Source organism: Zootoca vivipara, chromosome 9 (assembly GCF_963506605.1).
Source record: "Zootoca vivipara chromosome 9, rZooViv1.1, whole genome shotgun sequence".
NCBI lineage: Eukaryota > Metazoa > Chordata > Lepidosauria > Squamata > Lacertidae > Zootoca > Zootoca vivipara.
Genome location: NC_083284.1, coordinates 20,960,953 through 20,976,691, shown reverse-complemented (window position 1 = coordinate 20,976,691; position 15,739 = coordinate 20,960,953). Strand labels below are relative to the sequence as shown.

General features: G+C 43.5%; 1 protein-coding gene across 2 annotated transcripts in view; it reads left to right on the top strand.

The window, feature by feature from the left end:
• The first annotated feature begins 4,311 nt into the window (after positions 1–4,311).
• EMCN (endomucin) overlaps positions 4,312–15,739 on the top strand; it is a 42,721-nt gene continuing 31,293 nt past the window's right edge. The window contains exon 1 of one of the 2 annotated variants that reach the window (XM_035113351.2): positions 4,312–4,617. In XM_035113351.2, the coding sequence (XP_034969242.2) occupies positions 4,524–4,617 (94 nt within the window). In that variant the 5' untranslated portion in view covers positions 4,312–4,523. The remainder of the gene's footprint in view (positions 4,618–15,739) is intronic. The other variant, XM_035113352.2, reaches the window with a different exon arrangement.

Sequence of the window (15,739 nt, the reverse complement as noted above, 5' to 3'; positions counted from 1 at the left end):
CAATGGAGTGCACAAACTATCATCAGGTTGTCTTGCTTTAAAAGGCAGACTGAATAAATCCTCAGTTGTTCCTGGTGTCTGGTCTGCTGAGCTGGATGAAGACCAAGGTTGCTAAACCAGTGCTAGAGTATCTCGACTCACAGGAAGCCCCAGATAGCTCAGGGACTACATATAAACTCCGTAAAAGCCCTACCTCAGAAATATTTAGAGGGGTTAAAGCAAGTCACCCTTGGGGTGGCAGGCTTGGGTTTGGGGTGTGTAAAAGGTGTTGTGGCCAGGAGTGCTTTTGCCCGGCTTTGGCTAGGATGCCCCAACTGTGCCCCTTTCCTGGAGAATAAAGATCTGGCCACGTTGATACATGCTTCTCATTTCGATTTGTGCAATGCACTCTCATGGTGGAGCTACCCTGGAAGACTGTTTGGAAACTTGAGGAGTTGTAAAATGCAGCCTGATGTGTGCTTTATGAACTATTGAAGAATAATCTTTTATCCACTGCACTGGCTTCCAGGTTGCTCATTCTTGCCTATAAGGCCTTAAATGGATTGGGACCAAGAAAGATCACCTCCGTCTCTTGCTAGCATGCCTTAAATGTAGAATCTTCATCAGAGCCCTGTTGTATGTCTCACAATTAGAAGAAGCTAGGCTCATTGGTACCTGGGACAGGGCCTTTTTGGTTGCAGCACCCCTCCACACTGTGGAACTTCCTCTCTAGGAAGTTCGAGTTGGCATGGACTTGCAAAACTTTCAGCAGGCTGTAAAAACTTTTTTTCTTTTGCCTGGCCTTTGATTCAAAACAACCTGCCCTCCAGCTCTGTTTCAATAAAGGTTTTGTCCTGTTTAAGTGGTGTTTTTTAAAAAGTATCTGTGTTGTTGTTTTTGATTATTGTATATCGCCAGGTTGCCGGGGGGAGGAGAGAGAGAGAGGTTGTTCTTGTGAGTCAGAAGGCAATTAATAATCAATCAACTGCTTAGGGGCTTACATAAAAATGACATCAACTATCTCTTATTTCCCAAAAGCCACAGCACCGTCATGATTTTGTGATTTTATTCCACAACCACAAGGGCTGAAATGTTTACAAGATTTGTTGTTGTTTAGTCATTTAGTCGTGTCCGACTCTTCGTGACCCCATGGACCATAGCACGCCAGGCACTCCTTAATTGAGTTATCATTGCCCATGTTCATTTAGCTTAAATATTTTTTCACCCAACCAGCCCATCCTCTCCTCCCCATTTCCATTCCTGTTTTCACGTAGCATTTCATTTGCATTAGGATGTGATTTGTACGTAGATAGATAGCGGTTGAGCTTGCACAGTCTTTTGGAAAATTAAGGCCTGGCCCCGACACACAGCTTCTGTTTTGCTTCGTGTGAGACAGCCAAGAGTATAATCAGAGCATGCATTTCGAATAACAAAAGATGCCAAGGAGACTGACTCATTGTTTCCGATTTAATTAGCTGGGATCAGGATGTGGGGCTCATAAACATATATTGGGAAGGGGGACTTTATATGACACAATTATTCACAGAGTCCGTGGGCCTCAGTTTTGCTTTGCCTTGTCTCAGACATCCAATCTCCTAAGCATGATGTTTTGTCTGGCTGCAGCCAACCAATAACCTTTTCTTTAACGGTGTATCAGGTTTTGCTTCTGATGAGCTGCTAAAGATGAACAGATCAACCTATTCCCATGTCAGCTCTGCGTGCTTTCAGTCGCAAGTCTGCTCTAGCACCTTTTTCTTTTTAAAAGACATAACATTTAAAATGTGTGTTTTAATTGCATGGAGTTTTCCCTGATTTATGCACTTTCCCTTAAAATATATACATTTCAAATGCATTTCCCTTCCTAAAAATAAGTACCTTTGAATGCATTTTCTGGGAGGAGAGTAGGATGAGATTATTTTCTTAACCAAAATTATATCGCAAACTTTGGAGCAGTGCACAAAGCTGATTAAGAAATGCATTCCGATTTGCAGATAAGTCTAGGGACTGCAAATTAGGTAGGTGAGCATTAAAATATGGACTAAACTAAATTCTCCTCCAAAGCTTACACATTGCAATGCCAAGAATATTGCTCTTTGCTTTATCGAAAGATGGATATGGGCTGGCACTCAACTAAAAGTCTATTTTCAACAATGTATTACTTACTTACTTACTTACTTACTTACATACATACTTACTTGTTGTTGTTGTTGTTGTTGTTTAGTCATTTAGTCGTGTCTGACTCTTCATGACCCCATGGACCAGAACACGCCAAGCACACCTGTCTTCCACTGCCTCCCGCAGTGAAAAACAACAAACTAATTAACTAACTATAAATTCAACAATATGAGCAAAGCAGAATGAATGAATAACAGCACAGCTTAAAACAGAACAAGCCAGTTCTACACCATACATTTAAAGCACATTTAGAGTACATAGCTCCCACTAAAGAATCATGGAAACTATAAGTTTACCCCTCACAGAGCTACAACTTCCATAACACTTACCAAATTACAGTTCCCAGAATCCTTTAGGGAAAGCAGGGAGAAATGAAAATATTGAAATTGAAAAATATGCAATTGTTATTTTTTCCAGCACCCTTAGAGATTGAAAGGCATTTTGTTACTTTAGTAACAAAGTGCTATGTATAACTTGTCTTGTCATTAAATTATCATGTTTGGTATTTTAAAAATACAATTAATCCAGTCAGTAATTAAACATTGAATTTACTTTTTAAAAAATTTAAAATGTTTGTTTGTTTGTTTGTTTATACTCTGTCTTTCCCCCTCACAGGATTTATTTCTAGCTTTAATTAGAAATGGAGGCACAAGCTGCTGAACTGTTAGGAGTCTGGTATCTCTTCCATTTGCCAGTGTATGAGGATTGGGGGGAAAAACAACTACAGGAGAAACCGTCAACATTTATAGTTAAAATATACATTATGTAATCTGAAAATTATTGTTGGTTGTAGTCAAGAAAATACATCTCACAGTAGGAACATTGAAATTGATAAATCCAAGTTAGTCATGACCAGGCTTCCTCAGCCTCGGCCCTCCAGATGTTTTGAGACTACAATTCCCATCATCCCTGACCACTGGTCCTGCTAGCTAGGGATCATGGGAGTTGTAGGCCAAAAACATCTGGAGGGCCGAGGTTGAGGAAGCCTGGTCATGACGATTAACTTCAGTGGGTCTACTCTGAGTAGGGTTAGCGCTGAATACCACCGTGCTACAGTCCTCCTACAGTCCTCTAGAGCAGGCATCCCCAAACTCGGCCCTCCAGCTGTTTTGGGACTACAACCCCCATCATCCCTGACCACTCGTCCTGTTAGCTAGAGATGATGGGAGTTGTAGTCCCAAAACATCTGGAGGGCCGAGTTTGGCCGAGTGTCAAGCAGACATCAAGCACTCATTTCCACAAAAAGAGCCGTGAAAACAAGCCAAGATTCAATTAATACTACTTGAAATGTAATCAATCCATGTTGCAACTGATACTTCCCTGCTACTAAATTTGTATCTGACAAGGGAAGACAGCTGAGCTTTGAGCAGTTCTTGCCCATGATGTAAATTATTACCAAGAAGAAGGATCGGGACTGGGCTGCATTGAGGATTATGTGGAAGGGCTGAGGGGATTCAGCAAGGTGGGGAAGGACTCAGTCATGAGAGTGAAGATACATTTGAACATGATAGCCATGTTCAAATATATAAAAGGATGTCATATAGAGGAGGGAGAAAGGTTGTTTCCTGCTGCTCCAGGGAAGCGGACACGGAGCAATGGATTCAAACTACAAGAAAGAAGATTCCACCTAAACATTAGGAAGAACTTCCTGACAGTAAGAGCTGTTCAGCAGTGGAATTTGCTATCAAGGAGTGTGGTGGAGTCTCCTTCTATGGAGGTCTTTAAGCAGAGATAGAGATAGAGATGATAGAGATAGAGATAGAGATAGAGATAGAGACAGGGCCAGCCCTACGGCCAGGCTGGGTGGCGCAGGGCACCATGGAGCCGGCCCTCCAGGAGGGCACCGCGAGCTGTGCCCGCCCGCTGGCCGCCCGGTCCGCCGGGCAGCTGCGCCCACAGCAACTGCGCTGTGCCTGCCCACCCGCCGCACAGCAGTGCCTGTGGCAGCCGCGCTGTGCCCGCCCGCCCACCGTGCTGGGAAACGGGGCGGGGGGCGCCGGAGGGGAAATGGGGTGGGGGGGGCGCCGGAGGGATCCGTCGCTCCACGGCGCCAGGGGCGCTTAAGACGGCCCTGGATAGATATATAAAAACTGTGAATCTGGTCCTCTTCTCAAGCAAGATCTGCTCTCTTTGGAACCTTCCTGACCTCTGAGGCTGAAGAAGAACAAACTAAAGTAGTAACAAAAACACGATTGCCTGCCAAGGAAAAGGAGTTCCTGCTAAAGGGCTGAAACAATAAATCTGAATTCCCAGAGGGAGTCTGTCGTGTTTCCTCCTGTTCTTTATCAAGCTCCCAAAAATAAGCAGGGCTGGGCAGTGGCCATTCATATGGGGAGAGAGTTTTGTGCTTCGCTGCCGTTGGAAAAGGAATGCCTGCAGCACAGAGAAGAAGCACTATGGAGCTGTTGGGAAGAGTCCTCCTCTCTGCGGCTATGTTGACCCTCTGCTGTGTTGGCGGTAATGGTACATTCGTCTTTGCTACTCTTTTCTGGCTTGCTTGTTCGCTCAGAGCAGCTGGGGACAAGTAGAGGTTCCTGGTTAGGAAAAGGTTTGCCTGCTATACTGTTTTCTCTTGGGCTATACTAGAGAGTGCTTCATTGCCACATATGCATGGACTGGCTGACTGCATGACTAGAGAAGCATAGCTGCCAAGTTTTCCCTTTTCTCGCGAGGAAGCCTATTCAGCATAAGGGAAAATCCCTTAAAAAAAGGGATAACTTGGCAGCTATGTAGAGAAGGAAGGAAGAAGATTATTTCTTATGGATCTCAGTGTATTCAGAGAATAATATCTCTTGCTGGTCAGCTCTTCTGGAGCTCTAGTATTTGAGAGTGGGCAGAAAAATCTGATTTATGTACCTATTGCATGGGGCCCTTAGGCATGGTCACTTAGCCTAATTCACCACGACTGGTAGCTCCTTGAACACATCATACCTCCTGGAGATTAATCCAATCAGACCTTTTATTACAAGCAAAGAATAAAGCTGCATTCCTAAGCACACTTGCTAGGAAGTAAGCCCCTTTGAAGGTAGTAGAAATTGCTTCTGAATACACCTGCAGATATTTGTACTGTTAAGAGCGGTAAGTATTGTTCAAAGGAGATTGAAACAGGTAGAGGAATAAAACTGAGAGGGAAGTGTTGCATTAGTGCAGTGTCATTTTCTAATTTTGTTTTTTTAAAAATTTAATTTTGAAGGAAAAGAGACATGGAGAATAAGAAATAAAGATACAGAGTAACACAGAGATGTCATTGGGACGGGATTCTTTCTTATTTTAACTTTGGGTTCTAGTCATTGTATATCATTCAATCAGTTTTTGCAGTCTGTAGTACAGAATTGTTGTGTGTTTTTTTTACAGTCCACAGTATTCAGTTTTAAACCAAACCAAAGGATGATAACCAGAGAACAACTGGAGCTGTTATTTGAAAATATAGCAATTCCATTTGACGCTAGGAAATGTTGTTTTTGTAGAAGGTGCTGTATTGTGTAGTTGTCTCCTTTAAAAAGATGCAAAGCCTATACCCTTTCACAGATATATTATAAATAGACCAGTTGATTGAATGGTTACTAACCAAGTAGCCGAATGCCTGCTGCTAAGTAATCACAAGTATTGGATCAAAGTCTTTTCCTCGGCTTACTCATTAGAATGGAAATAAACAGAAGCTTGGTGTGGCATAACCCATGTTGCTGGGCAGGCTCGTTGCTGTTCAGAATCCTGACAAGGTGGCGGCACCAATGGTACCATCCCTGAAAGATCTGCTTTCAAACCCATGTCATGTCAGCATACACTCTGAAAATCCTCATTGGAGCCCCATTGGTGTCCTTCAGCATTTAGAAGAAGGGGCACTGGTGTCATGATTAAACTTTGAAGGGGTTGTATGACTTCTGCAATTCAAGATGGAAAGGGGTCAATATCAGCAGGCACAGCTCAGTGTCTTGGTTAAGAGAAAGTAAGGGTGGGGAAATTGGTCGATTTCAATTCTTCCAGTCTTCAGCTTTCCACATTTCCTCATCAGTTTGCAAGCTCTTTTTTTAAAAAAAAAAATCCTCAAGAAAATCAAAAGTCAAAGCATCGCAAGAGGTGTTGAACTTTTGGGAGGTTGGATAGTTACAGTGGAATGGTCTTGGGGGTGGGGTGCACATTTTTATTTATATTTATCATTATTACTTTGTTTTTTAAAAAATCAAAAAGAAAAAATCAAAAGCATTTCAGTGCAAATTTATGCTAATATACATGTGTTTGTATGCAGGTTTGCCTAATCTACCATTTTTGCTGAGCAATTCCCCCCATTACATGCACTTTTGTACATGTTACTTGGCTGCAGAACTGCATTGCAAAATTCACAGAAGTGTGGCTTTTGAAAGTTGACTTGCGTTGGTTCATGTATTGTTTCAGAAAGTGCAAGTGCAAAGATAGGTTTACCTTTAAATACAAATAAAACCTAATTCCCCCACCATCCCCCATTGCAACCCAGAAAGTGCCCCCTGTTTCTCCCCTGCTGTGGCCATGCTTCATTTTCTAAGTATCTCTCTTCCTTCCAAATCAATGGCTGCACCTTCCCCCCCCCTCCCCAAACTGGTGAGTAATTACTACAGGTTGGGGCATAGCTGCCAAGTTTCCCCTTTTTTCATGAGGAAGCCTATTCAGCATAATTAAATTTCCCTTAAAAAAAGGGAGAACTTGGCAGCTATGGGTTGGGGAGGCATATTTCAGCCTGGGGAGGCCTTCTCCATTAGAGCTTCTTCCTCAATTGAGTGGAAGGGTAGCCAAATGACAACTTTGGATAGTGACTTAAACAAAACTGCCTAATTCTAAGTTTCATGACACCCCACACCCAAAACGAACAGCCTACGCCAAGGATGGAGAACTTGGAACTCTCCAGTTGTTGATGGACTACAACGTCCACCATCCCTGACCTTTAACCATGCTGACTGGGTCTGATGGGAGTTGTAGTCCAACAGGCATCAGTAGGGCAACCAGTTCCCCACCCCTGTGCTATTATTTGAATGGGGGGGGCTTGCATTTTCAAGCCCCTACCCCTTTGCAAATACATACCCCATCCCTAATTGTACATAAAGATATCTAAATTGTGTGGGCAATGCCCCTAGCAATTAGTAACCATTGTCCTCAGTTCTTCTCTTCCTTGTTGGCATCAATTAGAGCAATATTAAAACTACTTTAGGAATAATCTAGTCCTTAAGACATGCTGCTAATAAGCAAAACCATTCACACAATTACCCTAATCCTATTTATGTTGACCTAGTAGCATCTTCCACATTTTTCATTAATTAGAGATTAAAATGGCCTGACCTACTTAAGCATATTATCCAGCTCTTTGAAAGGCAGTATATATATATAAAAATACACACATACACACACATTCCTCCTTTGAATATATTTTCCACAGCTTTGTCCAATCAAGGTTTTCAATTTATATGTCTTGAATACCAAGGGATTAAGCTACTCTCTCTCTCTCTCTCTCTCTCTCTCTCTCTCTCTCTCTCTCTTTCTTTCCATTGCAGGCTGATGTAATGGGCCTCACCACATGGTTATTTTGGGTGATATTCCATTTAAATGAATGCTATGACTGTTTAACAAAAATTAAAAACCCACCCCATTGCTCTGAGTAATGGCCATGCCATTTCCCTTTATCTAGTTTCCATCCTACTTTGGTTTTGGGCTTTCTGATGCTCTGTGGGTTTTTTAAAAATAAATTGTCATCCTTAGCTGGACTTCTCATCCCAGTCATATTGAGAAGGGGCACACCCTGCTAAGAACTGCATCCCCACAAGTCATTGCTTTTGATAATCAGTAATAGCCATGTGTAACATTCTACTAGATCAGGCATCCCCAAACTTCGGCCCTCGAGATGTTTTGGACTACAATCCCCATCTTCCCCGACCACTGGTCCTGTTAGCTAGGGACCATGGGAGTTGTAGGCCAAAACATCTGGAGGGCCGCAGTTTGGGGATGCCTGTACTGGATGTTTTTTACAAGCATGGGCTTCCTTTACAAAGCTCTGCATGCAGCAGACTGTTATCTCTGCCATTTTATTCGAAGTAGCCTCTTGGAAAATGTAGGAAGCTGCCAGATACCAAGTCCACACCTTCCAACGCGACGCAGGGAAAAACCAGGATGCCTTCTTCTGGGGCCACATTCCCTTGCAAGTCATGTGACCTGGACGAGATCGTGGCCCTGGGAAAAAGTACTTTTCGGGGATGAGATTGCATCCTGAAATCACACAAGAGCACAGCGTCCAGAATGGCCATAATAATCTAAAATTCAGAATTAAAAACAGTTAAAATGGTTTACTGTCACAAGAATAGGCTGCGTCCTGAAAACACACAAATCCATTGCACAAGAATGAGGCTAAATCCCAGGTTAGGGCATCTGGTGAGTTTGAGTTTTCGGTTTTCCTCCCCTCAGCCTACATCTGGCTCTCCAGATATCACAAAAAAGAGCACTCCACAGCTTTTGAAATGGCTTTACCATAATCCTTTGGACTGGCCAAAGTGTGCTCACCTGAACAAGCAGATCTTTTATACAGAAACTACAAGTGATTCTTTGCTGAGGGGACTACCGTAGTTGCACACAGAAAATGCTGTTCAGCGCAAGAGACCGTGATGGAAGTTCCCCTTCCGCTCCTTCAACAAGGCTGCTCATCCCTGCTGCCCAAGAATTTCAGGCGGCTTATCTTTCTGCAAGTTTAATTAATAAGAGAGAGAGCCCTGACCATCCATCAAAATAAACTTCAGTATAAGCCATTGGATTTCAATGGGGGTGTGGAGGAGAGAGTGATAATGTCAAGAGTTTGGATTCATAATGCAATGGAACCCTTTTTCTTTCAGGAAGGCAATGCTAAGCAATGTCAGGAGCTGCCTCATACTCTTTGTTCACCCAGCTCAATACAGTCTACTCTGACTGGCATCAGCTCTCCAGCATACATCTTTCCCTTCTTTGCTACTTGGTATTTTTCAGAGACTGAACATTGCACCTTTGGTTTGCAAAGCATATGCTCTGTCACCAACCAGTGGTCCTTCCTACCTCATTGACTTTCACCAGACATTACTTTGTTTCTTCATTTAGCTATCTGCTACCAAAGGCTGTTCGCATGTAACCATCATCTGGATTATTCAAAGTACTAGGTCAGGCATAGGCAAACTCACCCCTCCAGATGTTTTGGGACTACAACTCCCATCATCCGTATCTAACAGGACCAGTGGTCAGGGATGATGGGAATTGTAGTCTCAAAACATCTGGAGGGCCGGGTTTGCCTATGCCTGTTCTAGGTGCAGACGTGTGTGTATTTCCAGTGTCCTGTAATGTGCCATATTCCACATTTGTGTACATAGCTTTGGGGAACAGGACCCAGACTAACCTGGGTCATGGCTCAGTGGCAACACATCTGGCTTTGCATTCAGAAGGTCCCAGACAGAACTAGATAGACCGCTAGACGGATTCTTGTAAAGCAGGTTCCTACGTTCCTTTGTTTACAATGGAAGGACCATGGTATTGCACCTGCCTTGTCGCTGTCTTCCCTGTGGGTCCCTGCAGGAGTGCTGAGGTTTCCCATTGCAGATGAGCAGCCAGAACCTTTGATATAACCGGCAGCTATGTATTTCATAAAAGTGTACAAGCCTGATGGTAACATTCCCTTCCCCTGATCTAGGATATTTTGACGTGTGATGCAGCTGTTCATACACACTTTGTAAATACGTTGTTCTTTTTTTAAAAAAAAAAAATATTTATTTAGTTTTTCAAATTAAAATTTTACAGTCCAACTTACAACATAAAAACAAGATTCCAAGGAATCTCCTGGATTTCCCTCCTCCCCTTTGTGGGTCCATTTCCTCCTGCATCATTTATGATAATCCAAAATCTTTTACCTCTCCGTTGTGTCCAAAACTCGCCTTTAACTACAAGTGATATTCCAATCCTACTAACAATTTTAACTGTTTACAATGGTTTCTAAGATAAATTATAATTCCCCCCCATTCCTTATTAAAATTTTGGTCTTCCTGTTTTCTGATTCTTCTGGTCCTTTTGGCCATTTTGGCATAATCCATCAACTTCATCTGCCATTCTTCTCTGGTGGGAGCTTTGTCTTCTTTCCATCTCTGGGCCAATAACATCCGTGCAGCCGTGGTCACATACATAAATAGTCTTATCTGCTCCCTTGGGATTTCGGCACCTAGAATTCCTAAAAGGAAGGCTTTGGGGGTTTGGGGTTTTTTTAGAAAAGGTTATTTTCAACATTTTTTTCAACTCATTATATATCATTTCCCAAAATTCTTTTACCGCTTTACATTTCCACCACCTATGATAAAAGGTACCTTCTTTTTCCTTATATTTCCAGCATACATTTGATCCCGTTATATTCATTTTCATAAAAAAAAAAATCAACATGTAACATGCTATGAATTTTAAATCCCAATTCCATAACTTCTCCCATGCTGTAAGTTGTATATTATGCCCAAAGTCTCTTGCCCAGTATAGTACATACGTTGTTCAAAGACTCATTTTAATGGCAGTCACAGGATGAGCCCAGACAAGGGTGCCATCTGGGGAGCCAAGAGGTTGAGGGCCCCCCAAAAAAATTCAAGGAGAGGGCCGAGCCCCCTCAATATTCCATGATGACTATGCACATACTAGGCATGCTCAACATGCAACATGCTCACATCACTCACACACACCACATGTGTCACTCACGCAAGCCATGCGGCATGTGGGCAACACATCAGCACGTCGCATGGCTTACACGAGTGACATCAGCATGTCACATGGCCCCGCCCCCGCCCTCCCAATCATGGGGGCAAGCCAGTACGCTTGAGCCCAGAGATCACCTCTTTGTCCAACCAGCCACTAAACTTTAGACAAGTTTTCACTTTCTGGAGAAAACTGAGGATAAATAAGTCTGTAAACAGGAGTGGGCAGCTGTGACGACCCGTGTCCCACTCTGCCTTACTATCACTGCAACACAGGAATCCCGAGGGGAAAACACCCACCCTCTTCTCCTGCCGCCTCAAAAATAAACCCCTTTTCCTAATGGGTTTCTAAGTAAGGAGAGCCTTCCAGCCTACGTGGCCTGGTACCTTAAGAAACTCTAGGCTGTCCCCCAGGAATAACCTCTTGCCTCCTGTAAAGGGTCTCCCTCAGTTGGATTCCCCCACTGTAGAAGTTTGCCCTAGGCACTCTGGCAACTTCTTGGCACCTCAGGTTACCCTTCTAAGCCTCCTCCGTGTAACTTCAGGACACAAACCACCACCTCCCTGCCTGAGGTGAGTTTGGCCCTCTCTTGAGTCACCACGGCTGTGAGTCCTGGTACCTCGCTGGAAAAATACAAACGGACCTCTTGTTGGCAAAAACAGAGATGAAGTTTTATTGTGTTAAAAACATAAGTGATTCTTTAACGTGTCATTAATTAATTAGCTTTGTTCCAGTTGTACAAAATAAACTCAGTCAAACATTTAACTTTAAGTTTTCCTAGCCTCTTAACTGTCTTCATATAAGCCACCACATAACATCACACCACACCTTCCTCCCTCTCCCTCCTCACTGACCAAAACCGACACTCCCTCCTTTCAAACCGGGCACAGTCCCGCCCCCATCAGAGTTCTATGCCAGTCAGGCTGGAGGTGGGTTAACTCTTTGCCAGCCGGGCAGAAATAAACATTTTAAAAGTGCTTCAATTTGTCACATATCTCCCCCACCACAAAGACATTGCGTCGGCTTGCTCTTAATTAACTAGAGCAATGCCAAAGCAATGGGCTTGGGGTCCAAAATACTTCAATGCATTCTATAACATTCATATTACAAAGTCAACTAAATTAACATCTCATAAACTTGTACACAGATAAACCATGTTTGGCATGTGTCAGATTATAACGCCTAAGCACAAATGTTCTGCTAGGGTTATCACCGTTTCATATAATAATTTGCACCATCCTATACCTCTCAAAAATACCTGGATAAGGCGTCCGCTATGATGTTTTCCTTCCCACTTATGTGCTTACCCTGTGTCTATTACATGAGTTGCTAGGTTGGTCCTCCCTGGGATGTTTGAGAAGATTTGAGCAAACTGAGCAAGGACTATTTTTAACTGCTCCTTTTGCTCTGGGGTCAGACTTTCATCGAATGACACCTCTGCTAGAGTTGTGCCCTTACTCAGCTCTCCCCACCCAGTTAAATGAATTCCTTGTGTCATCTTCCCCTTTACTTGTAACACCAACTTATTTCTGTCAAAATAAGGCTTAAGTAAATTTACATGAAAGTTTTTACATCGGTTCCCTTCCCCATCTAACTCTACCAAATAGTTCACCGCCGATATCCTCTCGACCACTTTGAAGGGACCGTCCCACGACATCTCCAACTTCTTTCGACGTCTTGTTCTTAACACGAGCACACTGTCACCAGGCTGGAAAGTTCTGTCTCTTGCGTGTGCATCATACCACTGCTTCTGTCGACGCTGTGCCTGCTGCAAGTTGTGAGCAGCTTGCTCCCGTAGCTCTTGAAGGTCGCTCTGCAGCTCCTGTAGATACGTCACAACATCAGGGCTGTCGATCTGCTCCTCCCCTGACCACGCTGCTTTCATCAAGTCTAGGGGTCCTCGTGGCTGTCGTCCAAATAGGAGTTCAAAAGGACTGAACCCTGTGCTCTCCTGCGGCACTTCGCGATAACCGAATAGGAAGTATTGCAGCCTCTCATCCCAGTCGTTAGGATGATTGATGGAATAGGTTTTCAGCATCCGGCTCAGGGTCGAATTAAATTTCTCCGTCAAGCCATTCGACTGTGGATGATAAGCCGTAGTTTTAACATGCTTAATTCCACAAAGAGTTAAAAGCTCTTCCATGGTCTTGGACGTGAAGGATGTCCCTAAATCTGTTATAATTTCTTTGGGGAATCCCAGCCTTAAGAACACCGACATGAGGGCTTTTGCTACAGTCTTTGAGTCAATGTCCTTTAGAGGTATTGCTTCTGGATAGCGCGTAGCATAATCCACTAGGCATAAAATAAACTTATTCCCCCTTTTTGTAACTCTGGAGATAGGCCCGAGGATGTCCACTCCTACTCTGGAAAAGGGCTCAGTAATTACAGGAATAGACTGTAACAAGCCTCGCGTTTTGTCCGCTCTTTTGCCTGCTTTTTGGCAGATCACACAGGACTTGCAATACTCTTTGATGTCCTTGCCCATCCCAGGCCAGTAAAATCTTGCTTGGATTCTATCACTAGTCTTTCTAATGCCTAGATGCGCTGCTGAGGGTGCGTCGTGTGCCATTTGTAGCACTTGCAACCGGTAAGCTCTTGGCAACACTAACTGTTTCTTCCTTTCCCAAACCGCAGCAGTTTTCCTCCTCCTAGAAATTCTATACAGTCTTCCCTCAATGGTGGTAAATAAGCAGGGGTTCTCCACAGTTACTTCGGCATTAGGACTTTGTGCTTTACCCCACAGCTCTTTTATAGTTTCATCCTCTTTTTGATCACTCAAGAATTGGGCACCGTGCTCCTGGACCACTGGCACGCTAATCAGCCCTTCACCCTCACCAGGCTCTATGGGTGTCTCTATAACTGCAGGAGGATTACTCTCAGTGACTTGAGACTGTGACCTAGTTATCACTTGAATACGGTGCTTCTGACTAGCTAGGTCATTCCCTATTAAAAAGGGTACCTCCAATTCATTTAGGATTCCTACTCTCCACTTGCCACAAAATCCTTTGTAGGTAATAACAACTTCAGCTAATGGTACTTCAAAATGTGGGCCCCATATGCCTTTTAAACTATAGGACTGACCCTTGAGGTACTGCTCCTTTGGAACAAATTGTGATTTGACCAGTGAGACTTCTGCTCCAGTGTCCCTCAAACCTAAACAAGACTGACCATTTAATTCAATTGGCTCCATGTAATCTTGGTTGCATTCCTGCTCAGCCCTCCAGACCTGTAATACCTTAGAAGTAGTCTCAACTGGACTGTCCGCTTTCTCTGAGCCTTCTGTCTGAGGCGAGCTATTTTCCTGAGACTGCATTACCAGTTTTACTTGTTTAGCTGCAGAAGGTGTAGTTTGCGACTTAACCAGCAGGGGGCACCTGGCACGTACATGGCCCTCACGATTACAGAAAAAACAAGTGATTTTCTTAGACCCTGTCTTGTCAGAAACTGATTCCCTGACAGGAAAATTTTCTTGCCTGTCTTTATTTTCTCTGTTTCTCCATGGATTACCCTTCTGTGAGTGTTTTGGGAATGCTATTTCATTGAAATCACCTTGTAGTTCGTCTAAGACCTCGGCAACCCGTGCCACAGTTTTCAGTTTTTTATCCCTCAAGAACCAACGTAAATTGCTAGGGATTTGCTTAAAAAATTGTTCTAAACAAATTAATTGTTTTAACTCATCAAAGTCCTTCACTCCACTCCCTTGAATCCATCTGTCAAGTAATTTATCTAAGCGGCTAGCTAGTTGGGCATAAGTCTCTTTATGCTCCTTTTTTGCCTCACGAAAAGCCTTTCTGCTTTGTTCAGCCGTGAGTCCACATCGAACCCTGACCCTTTGCTTAAATACTTGGTAACTTGACAGCTCTTCTTCCCTCAGGTCAGCATAAATTTCACTTAGTATCCCACAAATTTGAGGTCTTAAATAAAGCATCCAGTTCTCCTCAGGTATTTGAAATTCCACACAAACGCGTTCGAAGGTAAATAGAAACGATTCGACATTATCGTCTTTTCCAAATTTGGGGAATCTTTTTAAATTAATTGCGGTACTATCATTATTAACTGGACTCCGAGTTAATTCTGATCGCAAACGTATCTCTTCAAGCTTCATTCTGTCCTGTTCTAATTGTGCCCTTATCCTCTCTGACTGCATTCTCTCCTCAGCTTCAATTCTAGCTTTTTCCCTCTCACTTTCAGATGCTAACTTTTCCCTCTCAGCTTCAATTCTGGCTTTTTCCCTCTCATTTTCAGCTTCAATCCTAGCTTTTTCTCTCTCACTCTCAATTCTAGCTTTTTCCCTCTCCCTTTCACTTTCAATTCTGGCCATCTCAATTCGTAGTTTCATAAGTTCTACCTGAGAATCTGGGCTTCCCTCAGCCCCTTCCGTTCTTTCATCTCCTTTTGCCTCTCTGGGTTTTCTTACGTGAGTCATTTTCCTCACAGGAAAATCCTGACAGACTCAAACCAAACTAGGCGCGTGAGCTTTTAATTTCGATCACGACGCTGCCACCAAAAATGTGACGACCCGTGTCCCACTCTGCCTTACTATCACTGCAACACAGGAATCCCGAGGGGAAAACACCCACCCTCTTCTCCTGCCGCCTCAAAAATAAACCCCTTTTCCTAATGGGTTTCTAAGTAAGGAGAGCCTTCCAGCCTACGTGGCCTGGTACCTTAAGAAACTCTAGGCTGTCCCCCAGGAATAACCTCTTGCCTCCTGTAAAGGGTCTCCCTCAGTTGGATTCCCCCACTGTAGAAGTTTGCCCTAGGCACTCTGGCAACTTCTTGGCACCTCAGGTTACCCTTCTAAGCCTCCTCCGTGTAACTTCAGGACACAAACCACCACCTCCCTGCCTGAGGTGAGTTTGGCCCTCTCTTGAGTCACCAC